The sequence below is a fragment of the Oncorhynchus keta genome, chromosome 1 (assembly GCF_023373465.1).
Source record: "Oncorhynchus keta strain PuntledgeMale-10-30-2019 chromosome 1, Oket_V2, whole genome shotgun sequence".
Lineage (NCBI taxonomy): Eukaryota > Metazoa > Chordata > Actinopteri > Salmoniformes > Salmonidae > Oncorhynchus > Oncorhynchus keta.
The window spans coordinates 54433471-54453717 of NC_068421.1; the positions used below are offsets into that span (position 1 = coordinate 54433471).

A 20247-nucleotide genomic window follows, 5' to 3' on the forward strand; every position below is an offset into this window, starting at 1 on the left:
AGCACCCCCCCTATCCACATCGACGGGACAGTAGTGGAGAGGGTAGTAAGTTTTAAGTTCCTCGGCTTGCACATCACAGACAAACTGAATTGGTCCACCCACACAGACAGCGTTGTGAAGAAGGCGCAGTAGCGCCTCTTCAACCTCAGGAGGCTGAAGAAATTTGGCTTGTCACCGAAAGCACTCACAAACTTCTACAGATGCACAATCGAGAGCATCCTGTCGTGCTGTATCACCGCCTGGTACGGCAACTGCTCCGCCCACAACCGTAAGGCTCTCCAGAGGGTAGTGAGGTCTGCACAACGCATCACCGGGGGCAAACTACCTGCCCTACAGGACGCCAACACCACCCGATGTCACAGGAAGGTCATAAAGATTGTCAAGGACAACAACCACTCGAGCCACTGCCTGTCACCCCGCTATCATCCAGAAGGCGAGGTCAGTACAGGTGCATCAAAGCAGGGACCGAGAGACTGAAAAACAGCTATCTCAAAGCCATCAGACTGTTAAACAGCCACCACTAACATTGAGTGGCTGCTGCCAACATGCTGACTCAACTGCAGCCACTTTAATAATGGAAATTGATTTAAAAATGTATCACTAGCCACTTTAAACTATGCCACTTTATTTACATACCCTACATTACTCATCTCATATGTATATACTGTACTCGATACAATCTACTGCATCTTGCCTATGCCGTTCTGTACCATCACTCATTCTTAACTTTATGTACATATTCTTTATCCCCTTACACTTGTGTGTGTATAAGGTAGTAGTTGTGGGATTGTTAGATTACTCTTTGGTTATTACTGCATTGTCGGAACTAGAAGTACAAGCATTTCACTACACTCGCATTAACATCTGCTAACCATGTGACAAATAAGATTTGATTTGAAAGTACAAGGCTTAACAGAAAATTATCTTACCTAGAATGACTGTATGATGTGCAGGTGGTCACCAGAGTTCTAATTATTTGCTTTGATGACCTTGTCATTCAAGCGTATTCATAAATGTTATATGCTATTTTGTTACCAGTATATAAAGCTTGGGCAGTTAAGCAGCATTTCGTTTTCTGTCTGTACACCATATAAGATTGTTCTGCAAGTGCCTCTGAGTGAATTAAGGTAACTGTGCACTTCTATCATGAATCACATTTATTTAAATTCCATGATCACATGACATGATGCAGAGTTGCCTCTGTCTGGTAGTGGCAGGGGCTCCAGTTTGTGTGCATTGGAATTTGCTTGGCTCGTAGTGTTGAGAAATCCAATAGCTGTCATTTCCCACTTCTGATTAGCTGAGGGAAGCTGTTTTATGCGGAGTTCATCTTTTGCAGACTTTCATTACTAGCCACACTGCAGATCATTCTTTCACCCCATTGCAACAAGCCAATGGAAGGGCTCAACATTTGTACCCGCCGCTCTAGCTAAGGAGCCGAATAGCTTTTGCCTAATTTTCCAAGGACATTGCTCCAGAGAGAAGTTGTGGTATCTTTGTTTACTAAACACGGCAGTAAACACATTGAGCAGGTGGAGACATTTTAGATTACGTTTAGCCAACGTTGTATCTTCCTCATCCCTTTAAGACTGCTTGACTTGGTGGAAAATGTATCTAGGCTTGCATCCATAGATGCCACTGTGCTGGACTACTGGAGGTTTTTCTCACTGGGGAGGGACTCCACTGTGCACTGACGTCTCCAGGGTCAAGACAGGGGATCACTGTAAATGTCTGGCCTCTTGAGACCACTCAAGACCACAGGGTCCTCTAGTCTCACACAAAATCACGGAATGGGTGGGCTTTTTCCCCAAGCTTGTAAGGGTCTTTGTAAGGGTGCCTCCTTGCTTTTTGTTTTAGCTTAGTTACTGACATACAGCCCTGCGCATCTGTCAGGGTGTTGCCTTAATAGCTCCGACTTTGTAGAAAGAAACAGTTTGCGGTGAGCTTCGAACACTCCAAGGCTAGTAACATTCACAAAGCTTGTTTGTAACTTGCTTGTAGCTGATTTTTTTCCACACTCAAACTTCAATGAATAGCAGGAAATGATATTTCCAACTAACGTCAACATCCTGATTTGTGTGTCACCCCGTGTAGCGTTAGTTAATGGAAGCATATGCCATTTATTTTATTCCTTCCGGCTACTTCGAAAATGTGTAACAAATCAAATGGTGATGAGTGATTCCTCAAACACAGACAAAAAATAATGATTTTGGGGATTTTCACAAAATGTCATCCATAGAATAGTCCTTTGGTAGAAGGATTGTTGACATATACAGTGCATTTTGAAAGTATTCAGACCCCTTCCCTTCCACATTTTCTTACATTACTGGATTGTGTGGAGGCACAGCTCTGCGGAAGGGTACATAATGTCTGCAGCATAGAAGATCCCCAAGAACACAGTGGCCTCCTAAACTTCTTCCATTTAAGAATGATGGAACTACCAAGACTCTTCCTAGAGCTGGCTGCCGGGCCAAATAGAGCAATAGAGGGAGAAGGGTCTTGGTCAGGGAGGAGACCAATAACCCAATGGTCACTGACAGAGCTCTAGAAGTTCCTCTGTGGAGATGGTTGTCCTTCTGGAATGTTCTCCCATCTCTCCAACACTTCACCATTCAGGCTTTTATGGTAGAGAGGCCAGATGGAAGCCACTCTTCAGTAAAAGGCACATGACAGCCTGCTTGGAGTCTGCCAAAAGGCACCTGAAGACTCTGACCATGAGAAACAAGATTCTCTGGTCTGATGAAACCAAGATTGAACTCTTTGGCCTGAATACCAAGCATCACGTCTGGAGGAAACCTGGCACCATCCCTACGGTGAAGCATGGTGGTGGCAGCATCATGCTGTGGGGATGTTTTTCAGTGGCAGGGACTGGGAGACGAGTCAAGTTTGAGGGAAAGATGAACGGTGCAAAGAACAGATGAAGAGCTCAAGAACCTCAGACTGGGGGCGACGATTTCTTATTTCTCATGTTTTTCTTCTTCTACGGATTACATTGTTATTGATTATTGGATTGTTGGGTCTTGAATTTGCAAGAAAGGCATTTCACTGTACTTGTGCATGTGACATTAAAACTTGAAACTTGAATATTTCATGGCCCTAAACCCACCCACCCTGCTGACATAACCGTGGGGACTGCGTGTTATGAGTCAACCCGCGCATCACTTGTACACCGTTAGTCACTCACCCTTCTAGATAACTTGAAACAGCATAACCAGGTGTTGTCTTCAAGTCGGCTAGCTAGTGCTAGCCAACTTCTTTCACCAATTAGCAGGCTGGTTCGACCCGTGGCAAAGTTGGTTCGACATTGGATAGTCTTTTGTCTGGGTTACATGAGGAATCACTTTGATTTGATTTCTGTGCCCTTTGCTAAGGCTTGTAGACTCTGCTGCTACATTTAGCATGTTCTCTTTCGGATAGTTTCCCCATGCTCACAAACATTACTTGATTCCCATAAATTCATGCAAGTTGGCAACTTGTGTACCATTACAAGGATTGACCGCAAATGTCAATGAATAGTTTTGGTCTCAAAATATGTAATTGTCATGCCTGCGTCAGTGTGCCTTGGCAGCGTTCAGTGTGATGGAATGGTGAAGTCTCTTGAAGAAGCCAGCAGCCCTGAGTGCCCAGCTACGCTGCCGAGCTTAAATAATGCAACCTATTTACTTCAGCTTGGCTTCACCAGCGTGCCAGAGAATAGAAGTCTCCGTTGTCAGGACGTACACGTTGGTTCCTCCACTACCCCTTTAGTATTAGCTATTCGGAGTTACCTTATCACCATCCAGACAGACTCCAACAACCGTGCAGTTCAGAGGCGAGGTGTGGATGTACTACCCATAATACCCTGGGTTGCTACGAGAACATTGTGCTTAAAAAGCAGAGGTTGGGTAAGTTGGTAGTGGCATTCGATGTGTGTGAGTGTGAAAATATTGGACTCTGGCTGCATCTTGTTGAGAGCCCTATAATGAGACTTGATGTGTAAAGTTCAGTCATTAGCAGTGTTTCCCCTAGGACTTTGTTTTAAAGCAATGGAGAAGTTAGCCGGCTACGGGGGTTTGGGTGAATTCCCCCTGGAAGATTTTTTTTGTAGAACGACTGGGAATGTTACTTCTGGTGACTTTAAAAAAAAAACATTTCTGCATTTCTGTGTTGTACAGATCAGGGATTCATTACCGTAATTCCATTACCAGGTGTAAATCCACTTCACTTACTGTAGTTTAATAACCAAAATAGATTTGTTTTCAAACTCAAGGTGCCATGCCATAGCTGACATACCATTCTTTCTGCAGACATATTTGAATCTTAATTTGGAGCAGATATTTAAGAGTTTTTGAAAAACCTGGTTGCATTAAAAACAGATTTTACTGTAATTCCATTACCAAAGTTTGCATCTGCAAATTTCTTCCACTAAATTTAGGTTTTGTACATTTTTCCATGGAAATTGTTAAAAGTAGTCCTCGTGCATAGAGTTGTATGTTTTGTTAAACTTTTGAAATAAATCCTTTTTGTTTAGTGTACATTTTAATGCTTAAATGCTAAAACTGTTAAAGCTTAATTCTGTTACAGTGGAATTGCCCGTCAGTATCTGTGTTGAGGCTATGTGACTGATGTCACAAACACTTCCCGTGTGCGTGTGTCTCACACTGCTCACCATATCCTTCCCTTCCTGGTTAGTGATGGATGCAGGCGCTTTGTTAATGATTTTGTTTGGGGAACAAGCCTGAAGAAACTCAGATTCTGAGTATAACATGATTAAAAGTATTTGGTGATGACTGTCAATTTTTTAATAATTATTTTATGAATGCAGCCCCTGAATACTGTATCCCTCCTACATGGTCAACATGCTTGTGATTGCTGGCAAAGTGCAAATAGAAGAGGGGCTTCCTATTGAAAGAACAACGCTGTGCAGATGGTCTGTCAGTTAGTTGGTTCAGCTGTGCTGGTTCTTGTGTTGTTGTAATGTGCTGATGGATGGCCTAGAAAAGATAACAGACATTTGGACCTGCTGGGGTTTTCTTTGCTCCAACCCAACAGTGGGTCAAACCAGCCCTAGTCTAGCCCAGACAAGTCTTCTCTTGTCTGAGACTTAGCAGCTGCCTCTGTGTACTCTAGAATCCTCTCAGCCCCATTTCCCATCTGCTACCACCAGTGTCCAGTGTACTCCCTCTTGAGTGTCTGTGTTGTATGTGCCACTGGCTTAACACTAGACCCGCTAAAGCGGCCATTTTGACAACTCATGAATTGATTTTATTATTCTGCCATTTTTAAAGCCATGTCCCCTCCGTCGTTGACTTTTCCTAAATAAGTCTATATAACACACTGCAGTTGTTAGACTTGTTATATCACAAACAGAACTGGAATTAGAACCAGTTTTAGGAGGGCGTGTCATTATTTGAATGGTTTTCCCCGTTGCCACTTCTCCCATCAGTAGTTCCTGCTCCGCTCATTCTCCCGACGTTGGAAGGTGCAGTGGCCAGTTGATAATCACCCCGGTAATTGCCTCAACTAAACCTAAATGAATCATGACCTCTCTGATTATTCTTCTGATTCTACACCTCTGAGGCCTAAGTGCAAAAAAGCCAGAACGTTGTGTACTGAGCAGGTCCCCCGCGCCACCAACAAATGAAACAGTGAGAGAGGAGAAAGGAAGGGAAAGGCACCGTTTCGGAAAAGATCCACATCGGGCAGCAGGTGAACAAGTGTCGGAGAATGTGGTGATGAGGCTTGTGGAACTTTACGTTGGCAAGGGGAGAAATGTCACAGTGGACAATTTCTTCACTTTACTGTCATCGGTGAACAAAAACAAGCTTAGTCGGCACCATGAACAAAGCAAGACTGGGAGCTTCCTCCCTCAAAATAAGACACCTGCACAGTCGTTGTACTCCACAACGGTGCTGAAGAATGACAACACTCACACTATACCAATTAAATGCAAGAAAGAACGTATGTCATGAGCACCATGCATCTGACAGTTGCCATCGACGGGGACACAATAAAGAGAACCGGATACTGTTACGCAGTATAACCAAAGATATGTCAATATTGCATAATACACATTGCCATATATATATATATATATATATATATATATATATATATATATATATATATATATATACTGAACAAAAATATGAAGGCAACATGTTAAGTATTTGTCCCATGTTTGAGCTGAAGTTAAAGATCCCAGAAACAATCCATACTTTCAAAATGCACATTTTATGTACAAATTTGTTTATCCATGTTAGTGAGCATTTCTCCTTGGCCAAGATAATCCATCCACCTGACAAGTGTGGCATATCAAGAAGCTGATTAAATTGAATGATCATTACACAGGTGCACATTGTGCTGGGGACAATAAAAGGCACTCAAAAATGTGCAGTTTTGTCACACAACACAATGCCACAGATGTCTCAAGTTTTGCAGGAGCATGCAATTGGCATGCTGACTGCAGGAATGTCCATCAGAGCTGTTGCCAGATAAATTAACATTACGTTTTCGACCATAAGTTGCCTCCAACTTTGTTTTAGAGTTTTGGCGGTACATCCAACCGGTCTCACAACCGCAGACCATGTGCATGGCGTTGTGTGGGCGAGCGGTTTGCTGAAGTCAACGTTGTGAACAGACTACCTCATGGTGGCATTGGGGTTATGGTATGAGCAGGCATAAGCTACGGACAACGAACACAATGACGTTTTATTGATGGCAATTTGAGTGCACAGAGTTCCTGAGGCCCATTGTCATGCCATTCATACCTTGTGTTTCAGAATGATAATGCATGGCCCCATGTCGCAAGGATCTGTACACAATTTTCCAATTGCCACTAGGCATGAAAGGGGGGCAAAAAAATGTCATGCTCTGATCTGGTGATCTACTTATCCCTTGTGAAAAACAGCCAATGGCTGTGTTTGTCTGTACGGCTCTCACTAGCGTCTGAATATTTTTATTCAGTGTTTGCTAGCACCAACTTTGGCTGGACCAAGTTAATACAATAGTTGATACAATGTTTCAAGTTTCTTGCAAACAGGCCATGCATAGCCAATGTGATTTATAGGATATTTGTTTTATCAGGATCAGGTAGAAAATACCTTTGGGCTTCAATGTGGGACTATCATTTGTTTTTCAACAGGACAATGACCCAACACACTTCCAGGCTGTGTTAGAGCTGTTTTACCAGCCATCTGATATGTTGATGATGTTGTCGTTCAGCCGTGAAGCTTAAGATGTGGCTATTTTTGGTTACTACATGAGTTCATATGTGTTATTTCATAGTTTTGTTATCTTCACTATTATTCTACAGTGTAGAAAAGAGTAAAAATCAAGAAAAACCTTGGTGTGTGTAGACCGACCAACCGAGACAGACATACATCTATATCTCATATCAATTCGTCAAAAGGACAGAAGACTCTCGTTCTACCAAAGAGAGAGGAAGAGGCGAAGCGAGGTTTCAGTCTCGCCAAAATAAGCCCAATGTGTTTCTATGGGCTTATTTTGAACCTCAGCTTGTCGCCTACCTTCCCTTCTTTGGGACAACGACTCACATTATTATCAATTGAAATTGGGTGGCCAGTACTCTAATGGCTGTGCCGGCTGGAGATTATAACAGAATATGGCCAAGATGTTCAAACTTTCATACATGACTGGCAGTGTCAAATAATAATCACAGTGGTTGTAGAGGGTGCAACAGGTCAGCACCTCAGGAGAAAATGTCAGTTGGCTTTGCATAGCCGATCATCCAGTTAGACAGCAGGTGCGGTGGTGAGAGGATTGAAAACAGCAGGTCCGGGACAAGATAGCACGTCTGGTGAACAAGTCAGGGTTCCATAGCCGCAGGCAGAACAGTTGAAACTGGAGCAGCAGCAGCAGCACGACCAGGTGGATTGGGGACAGCAAGGAGTCATCAGGCCAGGTAGTCCTGAGGTATGGTCCTAGGATGATATTATATTAGGATGATCATCTCGTCATTACATACAGATCTGGACACAGAGGAACTTGAAGCTCTCATACTGCTCCAATACAGTCCCGTTGATGTGAATGGGGGCGTCCTCGGCCCTCTGTTTCTTGCAGTCCACGATTAACTCATTTTGGCTTGCTGACGTTGAAGGAGAAGTTGTCCTGGCACCACACTGCCAGGTCTCTGAGCTCCTTCCTGTAGGCTGTCTCGTCATTGGTGATTAGGCCCACCACAGTCGTGCTTTCTGCAAACTTAATGATGGTGTTGGAGTTGTGCCCGGCCACATAGTTGTGGGTGAACAGGGAGTACAGGAGGGGACTAAGCATGCACCCATGTGGTGGATGTGCGGCCCATCAGGAAGTCCTGAATCCAGTTGCAGAGGGAGTTGTTTCATCCCTGGGTCCTTAGCTTAGTGATGAGCTTAGAGGGCAGGCACTATGGTGATGATCACTGAACTGTAGTCAATGAACAGCATTCTCATGTAGGGGTTCCTTTTGTCCAGGTGGGAAAGGGCAGTATGGAGTGCAATAGCGATTGCGTCATCTATGAATCAGTTGCGACGGTATGCAGGCTTGAGCAGTAGGTATACCGGGGTATTTGGAAAAAGCCATGGTATGGTTTTTCAATACCATCAAATAGGGCTTGACGATATGGCCAAAATCTCATATCCCGATATAGGTCATTTCATATCCCGATAACGATACTTATCACGAAATACACATTTTCTGTAAATTCAATGAATAAATAGTTTATATAAAATGACCATGTGAAGGCTTATTTCTTATTACATTTTGAATTATACTCAACAAATAAAAGGTATTTGCATTTGGCACCTTGGCTTGAGTGTTTGCACCAACTCACGAAACCCCCTGTTTCTCGACCGTGTAAATTGGGGCCAAGTCTTTGCAGATGCAAGTTGTAACTGCAGCTGTTCTCCTTCCATCTTCGTGATTCTTTGCCATATGGTGTGCCGCGTGCAAAAGCCTCTTGCAACGTCTGAGTCCGGGGTTTGTTTTGAGCACTCAACTGTACTTTTTTGGTTCTCATCCGTTGCCTTCTCCGTACTGTTTCACGTGATTCTTGCGTAGGTGGTAAGATGTTAGTGGTGTTTGAGCCTGTTGTTGTGACCGGCCTGGTTTTCTGGTCCGTGTCAGACTTTTCATACCCAAACCACGTCCATGCGACCGAAGTAGACCCTCTTTTAGGTACGGTCTCCGTGCTTTGTGTCCCGTTCACTCTCCATGCTTGTTTGTGTTGCAAAGCGACTTCCAATTGCCGAATAATATTGCCTGAAAGAGTGATTTGCGACACCACAAAATTAACGATAGGGCATAATATTAAACGACAGACGTTTTTCTATCGTCACACGATATACATCGCCCGGCCCTACCGTCAACTTTTTTTTTGGGGGGGGGGTTTCAATGATTTTGAATATTTGTAGCACATTTTTAAGTTAATCCCTGCTGTCAACTTGTGCAATACGTTAGGAGATAAAGCAGATTGCGTTCTTCATTTCATATGTCACATTTTACCTTGAAACTTACCGTAGATCCCCAGAACAGTTGAGCCAGTCATGTGTTCCTTGTAAAGTGCATAACAAGAGAAAGCTGGAGCTGGTGAGTCCAGTAAGACCCTTTTTTTAGTACTGTTTTCCTTTTGAATCAATTCATTTCACTTAGAATGTGCATGTAAATCAGGACAAATGGCTAGATCTTTTCAATGCAAGTTCCAAATCACTGCCTGTTGAGGTTATACGGAAGTAAAGTAATGCCCAGATCCATGTTCTTCCCTAGCCTGGGTGCTATTCTGAGACATTTGCTTCAGTCTTTTCAGTCTAGAAATGAAACTAGGAATTGTTATACAGTGGGGCAAAAAAGTATTTAGTCAGCCACCAATTGTGCAAGTTCTCCCACTTAAGATGAGAGGCCTGTAATTTATCATAGGTACACTTCAACTATGACAGACAAAATTAGAAAAATAAATCCAGAAAATCATATTGTAGGATTTTAATAAATTTATTTGCAAATTATGGTGGAAAGTATGTAATTTGCCTAACAATAGTGCCACAGAGTATAATAATGCATTTTATAGATATCGTCCCACCTTCATTTAGTATTTCCAGAATGAGATGAAACAACCTTGGGCTTGGTCCCTAGACCAGTGGCCTCTCACCTTTTTTTTGTTAAAATGTTCATGCCAGGAACTGAGCAATGAATACAATTTGTTGAGGAGATACTGTCCTCTCGGGAGACTAGTGGGCTGCCTTGCCGTGTTTAAAAAAAATCTTCTACTGCTTTTTTTCTGTGTTTTTGGAGAAGTAATAAAAATAACATGTGCCGATGAGGTCGGAGCTAAATTTGTCCCAGCCAGACAGAAGGGGAGGCTGCTTCCTCTTGCTTTGTCAATGTCCCTCTTGATCTTCACTATGGTGAGCGAATTCAAAAGCAGATCTTCTCTCTGCAATGTTTTTTTTTAGTGAAGATTCATGTTTCATCATACATATGGTCGTATAGGCAGGGGAATGCATTTTGTGTTCAAATAGGCCTGCAGTATGTCTTCATTACAATATTTAGACGATTAAATTAGAAGTCTGTCAATTTGCTCACCAGGGTCTACTTGGCTGTTTAGCATTCATTACTTTTTCTAGTAGTTGACTCTATTGCCCTCCCACTGTTAGTTTATGTCATCACCACATGCAATGCTTAAGCCCTTAAATGGCCAATCCCTTTACTGCAGTGTAGCTCTCTTGTCATGCAGGGCACGTCATATGGACCATATGAATAATGAATAATGTGCCCTCCCATTTTGAATTTGACACTGCACCCGTGTACCACATTAGACATGACAGACATACCCTTTGTATACGGAGATGGAGTCAATCACCACCTTCCGGAGACACCTGAAACCCCACCTCTTTAAGGAATACCTAGGATAGGATAAGTAATCCTTCTCACCCCCCTAAAAGATTTAGATGCACTATTGTAAAGTGGCTGTTCCACTGGATGTCATAAGGTGAATGCACCAATTTGTAAGTCGCTCTGGATAAGAGCGTCTGTTAAATGACTTAAATGTAAATGTAAATGTATACATTTTTCAGGCAGTATAGGTCCACGTTTTAATCTATGCTATATAGCTTGCTTGCAGCAAAATTGTAGATGAAATGTATACATTATATTCTGTCTTATTATCCATTTGTCATACTCTTAGTTCATGTCTTGGTAATTTTATTTGTTTTAGTCTATTTTTACATAATGTTACTGTACTTCTGCTATGTCATTGAGTCTAGGAATTTGAGGCCTCCGTTCACTTATTAGCTGCATGGTATTTATAGCATGTTGACGTTACAAAAAGTACCTCCAACAGTGACAGAGCCATAACCTATTATATTGTTTACTTTATGTGAGTTACTTAAAGGTGCAATATGCAGAAATTGCTCCGCCATTTTCTAGTTGCTAAAATTCGAATAGTTCGCCTAATTTCCGTTTGTGACTTAACAAGCAGTCACTGTGTAGAGAATCATTGTACCACCTAATCGAGCTGTGAAATATATTTTCCATAACCAAAAATATTGTGTTTTCAGCTGTTTGACGCTGGTGTAGCCCAAAAAGTGACATATTGCAGCTTCAACTCAACATATGTTTGTAATTTGATTACCGGTACACAAGTAGCATTTTCCATGTTGTTTGTGAGTTAGTCTCTCAGCCCATCCCTGAAGTCTTTGCTTCCCCAGTTGTAGTTTCAGTTTGAATTCTTCCCTTTTCTCCTCTAAAATCAATCCCTTAGCCTGACTGACATTAACACAAACCTCAACGATGTAATTCAACTAGGCTGTGTTGTCCAATAATCGGGTTGTAAAATGGCAGAGAGCTATGTTATGTCTGTGTATGTTATTATGAAGCAATTCTGAGCCTGGTCACGTTCTACTTCCAGCTCTGGCTAATTACATGCTGTTGACTTGAGTATTGAGTGTTCTCCTAACCACCCTGGTGTGTGTGTGTGTGTGTGTTTTCACAGGCATCCGCTCATGGGATGTGGACCTGACATTCTGTAACCTGGACGAGCAGCTCAAGCTCTTTGTGTCTCGACACTCTGCCTTCTTCTCGGAAGAAATAAAAGGTAAGGAGCATCCGTCTAGCCTTCTGGGTAAAAACATCAGTGACTGAGCTGTGAAACCCCTCCCTTTTGGCCCTCGGTATTAAAAGTCTCTCGACACAATGGTGATCATGGCAAGGGATCTGTCGTCCTTGATCGGCTTGGTTTCGACTGTACGTTTATCCGTTTCAACGCAGAAAATGACGTCTTAATGGTTCCTGTTGTGGTTGGTATAGTGAGGACCAGCTGCAGTAACTTGCGACAGTCTGTGTCAGGTCATGCTGGAACAAATAGCTGAGGAGCTGCCCAGGTGATTTGTGTCATACCATTTGTGAACTGTACTTGGAATATTTTGACAGGCTCTCGTTTGCTGGTGTTGTGAAATAGTTTCAGTTTTTTTTGCGGTCCACTGAGCCAAGGCAATTAAGTTCACCAAATTGGTCAAACCTGGCTCTCTTCTGAACATAGATATTGTCCAGTATGTTGTCATAGATTCGCCCCCTCTATACTCCGTTTACTATGAGTTTAGCTTTCTGCCAGGCCCAGTTCATTGCATTTCAGCTCGAATCGCTCATAGGAACTAGAAGTCTTGTCGCTGCCGTTCCGGTGCTTTCATTGTGTCACCGATAGGGTGGACAATTCCATCATAGGTCATGAGCAAAAAGCAAACACGGTGGCGTGTTTCAGCAAAGGCGTGTAATAGTTCCACATAGTTGTCCCTGGGCCTGTTTGATGAGCTGCCACTCATCGTTACCGCGAAATGCCAACTCCTGTTGACATAGGTAGAATGATGTAGCATTAATTAGCTAGGTCTTAAAAAATCTCACCATTCTCTTTGACCTTTGTATTGTGCATGCTGATGTTCAATCTCCGTTGTTCATTCAATGCCAGATCTATCCGTGAGCTGCCAAATATCTGAAGAGCTATTGATCTAAACAATGCCATTATTTATCCTGTCCAAATATTGACCCTTACTTGTACGCCTGCTATTATTTTCATTATGTTGTCTGGCTCCTTATCAAAGTTCATTCAATGAGTTACATTGAATATCTTTGAATGCGGTTTATGACCCACTTTTCAAACTCAACAGCTGTGAAATTGAGCAAAGACACATGATGAAAAGCAAAAAAAAAGCTTTACTAATTTTCTGTGAAACACATTGTTACATCTCATGACAGTCACAGTTCTTAGAGAAGATGCCATAAGCATAAATTAGTCAACCATTCTAAATAGTACAAGAGAGTTGCTTTGAATGTGAATATCCATTCTGCCATGCTCCAACAAACTGAGCCATTGGAACCTCCTTACATTACTCTATAGTTTACAATCCATTTCGCATTCTATTATTGACCCCTGTTAGGTGTGTGTGTCTCCCTCCCTGCTGTTGGCATGCTGGGTCACAGTGGTTAGCAACATGGCAGTACCCTTGGACTTGGGGTTTGCGTGCGGAGAGGCCGTGGCAGCCGTTAGCTGGGGGCTGCAAGCCGCTTGTGGATTAGAAAGTTTGACTGGCTCGGCTGGTCAGGGTCTGCTCAGTCAGGCAAACACCAGCGAGTTTACACTTGCCCAGCGTCTTCACACTCGAGTGGAGATGGAGCTCGCTTCCCCACGAGATTTTATCTCCCGTGATGACTCCATCTTTTACATCTGGTTGCTCTGCCAGCGTCTTTCAATTCAGCCCCACTGAAAAGCCTCATTCGGATAGACTGATGAACTTTTCAGATGAGTGGGCTATTTATTTATTTACCTTCCAGATAATCAACAATACATCTGGAAAAATTCTATAATTGACTGAAAAATACTTGTTTTGTCTTCTCCTCAGCCAAACATCTACTTGAGAAATCTAGCAGAGTATCACCAGCCTTGGTCAAGACAGAAAGCGTGTGCCCTTCTTAGTTACCTGCCCATCTGCCGCTAATGATTGACTCATGTCTGTTTTATTTGACTGGCTGGGATGGTGTATGCAATGCCATGGGTGGTAACGGGTGCTGTCCACTACCAGTGGCCAGCTGGCTGTTTCTTCATGTCAGGTCAGTTGATAATTTAAGCTAAGTGATGTTTTCCAAAGTCCAGATAGCGACCCACCCGAGTTACAGCAGGAATTGTCTTGCATAGCCAGATGTCGTATTCTCATGTTTGCTTTGTATAGTGACGCCTGGAAATGTGAGCTTTCTCAAGGTGAGAACACTCCTGTGAGATCGAGGCCAACAAGCAACCTCCCTTTTTTGTCTGCTTGTAGAATAACTTAAACGCCAAGCACACCAGACTATAGCCGTAGAAATACTGCAATTAGACCTGTACTCTGGAGACAATCTTATTGGGCCTCAAGTGTTCTTCCTTTTACACCTCAACAATGCAACTTCACCAGAGTAGCTCCTTCCGACTGTTATTTGTATCTTTGCAGTGTAGTTTGCGTGGAGAGTTGGTGGGGAGGACAGAGGAATGAGACTGGTAGGTTGATGGAAAGCAGAGAGAAATCCCAGGGAGAGTGGGAGGATGAGAGTGTGTCTGACCTCACAGCTGAAAATAGTTTGCCACAGCTTGCACCATCCTCGCCCTGAAGCCCATCTTCCCTCAGTCACCAGAACATTTGTTTATCCTCGGGACAACTTCCTCCTCTAGTGTCAAGAACTACCTCGCCCTACCTTCAGGCCTCTCCCATTCACAATCTGTGTGTCACACCCCCAGCACCTGCAATACATCCACACTTTCACTTTTGTGCTCGCTCAGGCTATCGCAGCTCTGTAAAAGGAATACTATGTTACTGCAGTGCTACACTATGGAATCTGTGCTGCAGAGCCTCTTCCCGGGCAGCAGGCTGACTGACTAATTGCAGGCCAGCTGTTGAGGAATGTGGGGCGTCAGAGCCTGTATGTGTGTGTTTACACTAGAGGAGTGCTACTGGGCAGGGTGGTGCAGGATGGGGGAGCATGACAGTCATCAGGGGGCACATGGTGTGCCACACAGTGCCTTGCCTTGCTCTCATTTCACAGGCCTACAGTATAACCTTATCCAGAATGGGCTAATTCATGACAAATACCTAATACAAATAAGTTAGAATATACAGTATATTGGAGGAAAGTTACCAAACAGAGTGACAGTTTTAGTAATTAGGCTACTCTATAGCTGTAAGCTAATGAATATGATACTGATAGATATGTTTTGGAAAAGTGGACTTCTACCCTTGAGGCTGACTGTCTCCTGTTAGTGGGCAGGGCTCCCGGCTGACTGTCTCCTGTTACAGTGGGCAGGTCTCCCGGCTGACTGTCTCCTGTTACAGTGGGCAGGTCTCCCGGCTGACTGTCTCCTGTTACAGTGGGCAGGGCTCCCGGCTGACTGTCTCCTGTTACAGTGGGCAGGGCTCCCGGCTGACTGTCTCCTGTTACAGCGGGCAGGGCTCCCGGCTGACTGTCTCCTGTTACAGCGGGCAGGGCTCCCGGCTGACTGTCTCCTGTTACAGCGGGCAGGGCTCCCGGCTGACTGTCTCCTGTTACAGCGGGCAGGGCTCCCGGCTGACTGTCTCCTGTTACAGCGGGCAGGGCTCCCGGCTGACTTTCCCCTGGTGGCCCCTCCCCCCCCCCAAAAAAAAACAGCGAGGGCATTTGGGATTTGAGGTTTCATCAATGTGATTGCTTTGGTGAAAGCAGACAAGTCTAATGTGTTTAACAAAGTATATTGAAAGTAGGTGCTTCAACACACGTGTGTCAGTGTCTGAAAGAAGGGTCTCAAAGGAGCATAGACTGTTTAAGTGGTGTGTGTCTGTGTGTTTGTCACAAGATCTCAATTGAACACTTATGGGAGATTCTTGAGCGGCATCTGGGACAGGGTTTTCCACCACCATCAACAAAACACCCAATGATGGAATTACTTGTGGAAGAATGGTGTCGCATCCCTCCCACGGAGTTCTAGACACTTGTCAAATTCATGCCAAGCTGGTGGCTCGTGGTGCCACAACACCCTATTAAGACACTATGTTGGAGTTTCCTTTATTTGGGCAGTTACCTGTTTTCAATGGGATTTTGTTTTTTATCAGAGCTGCTTTTATCATTATTTAATTTGTCATTTTCAAATGATATTCATGTATTGAATCCTAAACTATTAAGTGGTTATTACTGTAAATCCTTTCATGACTGAGGATGTATTTGTATGTACTACTGCCACATTGCATATACATACTGTGAATGCAACTGTTTGGTAGTACACATCCAATTCCCTTCGTATGAACTCCAGGGACAGTGCCAAAAATGTCCTTATTTGAGTCAGTACTCATGGATAATCCAGTCTGAAGCCCAGTATTTTATTGTATATATTCTCCCTGTTAAAAGAATTTGACCTTTTTTCTTTTAGCAAGATTAAGACTACTACTAATGTCCTTCAAGCAGTCCGCTCTGGATTCTTTGTGATGAAAACAGGGTAATGTATGTCACTGGCATTAAAGCTGCAATATGTAACTTTCTGGGCCACCTGACCAAATTCACATAGAAATGTGAGTTATAGATCTGTCATTGCAAGCAAGTCAAAGAAGCAGTAGTAGAGCTGTTGTAAGTGAACTATTTCTATGCTTCCCATTCTTTCTTTTGTTTTTTGCGTCTTTTACTTTCGGTTTTGTACACCAGCTTCAAACAGCTGAAAATACAATATTTTTGGTTATGGAAGAGATATTTCACAGCAGTTCAGATGGTACAATTATTCTCTACACTATATTTGCTTGTTTTGTCATATTAACCGAAACAGTAAACATTTTCGCAACCAGGGAATGTCGGAGTGATTTCTGCCTAGTGCACCTTTTCACATCCTATTGCTTTGGTGAAAGCAGACAATTCAACTTGTTTTAAATTGGCTTTGAATAATAGATTTCTATGATGAAATTGCAATTTGAGTTGTGAATTAGACACTTGTTTTTGTTTGATTGTGTATGTCTAATAGGTGTCATGGAAATCAACACTGATTTGACCATTTGTGTTTTCAAATATCCCTTAAAATATGTGCAATTTCTTTTTTGGATCATAAAATCAGAGTACATTATATCAAATAGTTTGTTTTCATGCACTCTTGTCAGATGCTGAATGTTTATAATGTTTATAAATGTGTTTTCTGCAACAACAACAAAAAATAATTTCCCCCCTCCACTTTATCAAACAATTCGCAAAACGTCACCAATGCTGCTGTGGTCATTTTCTGTGGCAATATGTTGTTCAGTTGCTAGAGAGGACACAGTAATGAGAGAAATTATATACTACTGGAAAACGTATATGCTGCTGAAAATATTAAGATATAAGCTTATGCATCCTAGGGACTCGTGAAAGGCGTTTGGCTACGTTTCATTCAGTCAAGCTCCATTTAATAAGAGAACAAACGCAGAGCTGACACCTGTCGTCATTCCAATCCTCGCAACTAGACAGTTTATTTCTGATTAAAAAAGAAGTCCAGACAGGTTAGGCCTATATTTTAGGAACCTGTCGGGATGGACATAGAGAATTAGGGAAGTGATACACGCACACCCGCCCACCTAAAATGACCCATCAATCAAAGCCGGCTGCAGCACGTCCCTCTGACACAATCAAATCACATTTGTCCTTTCCTAAAAACGTATTCGCTTAAAATCCTTTCTGTAGGATAATCAAAAAATGGTCTACGTTGTAGGAGAACGCTAAATCAATGTAGCATGTGATCTACATTGACGAGGGAAGTTATGGGGGATAGAGACAGCTGTGATAGGCATGAAGATGAAATTGATAACCATTCGAAAATAAAAAACACGCGCACGCGCAACCATTCCGTAACCTAATGTTCATCCGTTGACACATTTTTGTGACGCAACGGGTAGTGACGTTGACACTACATTTATTTTTAATTTTTATTGAGTGCTTTATCTGAATCTGTGAAACCACTTATTGGTAAGGGTCAACTCCAGCTGATATCTTTTTTCTGTCTTCACTGTTCCCTTCTTGCGCAACTCCGCTGGCAACTCCGCTGGCAACTCCGCTGGCCTATCGCTTCTCCCCTCTAGTTTGAATGAGAACCAATACACAGTGCATTCAGAAAGTATTCAGACCCCTTGACTTTTTGCACATTTTGTAACGTTACAGCCTTATTCTAAAATGGATTTAAAAAACAATCCTCAGCAATCTACACAATACCCCATAATGACAAATGCGAAATCGGGTTTTTAAAATTTTGCAAATGTATTAAAAATGTAAAACAGAAATTCCTTATTTACATAATTATTCAGACGCTTTACTATGAGACTCGAAATTGAGCTCCGTTGCATCCTGTTTCCATTGATCATCCTTGAGATATTTCTACAACTTGATTGGAGTCCACCTGTGGTAAATTCAATTGATTTGGAAAGGCACACACCTGTCTATATAAGGTCCCACAGCTGACAGTGCATGTCAGAGCAAAACCCATACAATGAGGTTGAAGGAATTGTCTGTATACCTCCGCAGGTCCCCAAGAACACAGTGGCTTCCATCATTCTTAAATGGAAGAAGTTTGGAACCACCAAATAGCTGGCCGCCCTGCCAAACTGAGCAATCGGGTGAGAAGGGCCTTGGTCAGGGAGGTGACCAAGAACCCGATGGTTACTGACAGTTTAAGAGTTCCTCTGGAGATTCTTTTGTAAAGTACTGTGTAAAGGGTAGATGTAATACTTCAGTTTAATTTAATAAATTAGCAACATTTTCATAAAACCTGTATTAGCTTTGTCATTATGGGGTATTGTATGAGGGGAAAACATATATTTTTTAGAATAAGGCTGTAATCTAACAATGTGGAAAAAGTCAAGGGGTCTGAATACTTTCTAATTTGCAAATAAATTCATAAAGAATCCTACAATGTGATTTTCTGGATTTTATTTTCTCATTTGTTTCTGTCATAGTTGAAGTGTACCTATGATGAAAATTACAGGCCTCATCTTTTTAAGTGGGAGAACTTGCACAATTGGTGGCTGACTAAATACTTTTTTGCCCCACTGTAACTGCAGTATGCTGTGAATTTTGCATCCAAAATAACACTTTACTGCAGTAATTTCTTATTTTAACTGCAGTACACTTCAGTTATGTAGCCTTGTGGTTAGCGCGTTGGGCCAGTAACCGAATGGTTGATGGATAAAAAGTCCCCGAGCTGACAAGGTAAAAATCTGTTGTCTGCCCCTGAACAAGGCAGTTAACCCACTGTTCCCCGGTAGCCCGTCATTGTAAACAAGAACTTGTGACTGACTTGCCTAGTTAAAGGTTCAATTTAAATTAAAAAAATATACAATTACAGCGTCACACACAGTCTACTGCACTTTTACTGCTGTTTCAAAACTGCAATCATTTTTTGTAAGGGTGGTTTTATTCACCTTAAAAAGAAGACATTTTGATTGAGATGACCATGTAGAATGTGCAGATTTCACCAGTGCGACCAAAAATGTATTTAATTCGCACAGCCAAGTCAAAGGGTCACAAAGTTCAACTAAATGTTTGGTCTCGAGCTGGGGGGGTTTACTGGCTGCCCTGTTTACCCACTGCGATTTACAGCTCAGATTAAAACCCTCTATCCAGGGAGCGTGCACTGCAGACACATGGGATGAGAGGGTGGTCTGTGTTTTTTAATATATTTTTTTTTAACCTTTATTTAACTATGCATGTCAGTTAAGAACAAATTCTTATTTTCAATGACGGCCTAGGAACAGTGGGTTAACTGCCTGTTCAGGGGCAGAACGGCAGATTTGTACCTTGTCAGCTCGGGGATTTGAACTTGCAACCTTCCGGTTACTAGTCCAACGCTCTAACCACTAGGCTACCCTGCCGTGGTCCGTGTGTGTTTGGATAGACCTGCAAATGGCAAACCTTTAAAAAGAATGACAATTCACCTCAGAAAGAAGCCAGAAGACAAATATGACAGAATCTTAAAGATATTCCTCTTTCAAAATCCTGATTTCAAATCTGTTCTTCCTTTGCTTTGCGGTCTGACTCATCCAGTTGAAGAATAAAGGCAGAAACTGGAACCATCCAGCTCTGTTTCCTTTCAGCCATATCGCTGTGAATATTTCAGGCTGCTTTCAGATTTGTCTTTTCCAGCCGCACAGAATGATACATTGCAATGTGTGTATGTACATTAAGAACCTAGAAGGATCTGCCCCAAGGGGCAAATGGAGCCAACTCCCAGAGCCATCAAAGAGGGCAGGGGAACGGAGCATGGATTTTGTTGTAGGGTAATCT

At 42.6% G+C, this 20247-nt stretch overlaps 1 protein-coding gene across 1 annotated transcript in view; it reads left to right on the plus strand.

The window, feature by feature from the left end:
- Positions 1–20247, plus strand: part of LOC118387937 (microtubule-associated protein 1S-like) — a 39473-nt gene that overhangs the window by 1853 nt on the left and 17373 nt on the right. Inside the window, exon 2 of the mRNA XM_035776791.2 lies at positions 11963–12064. Coding sequence (XP_035632684.2) covers positions 11963–12064 — 102 coding nt within the window. The remainder of the gene's footprint in view (positions 1–11962; positions 12065–20247) is intronic.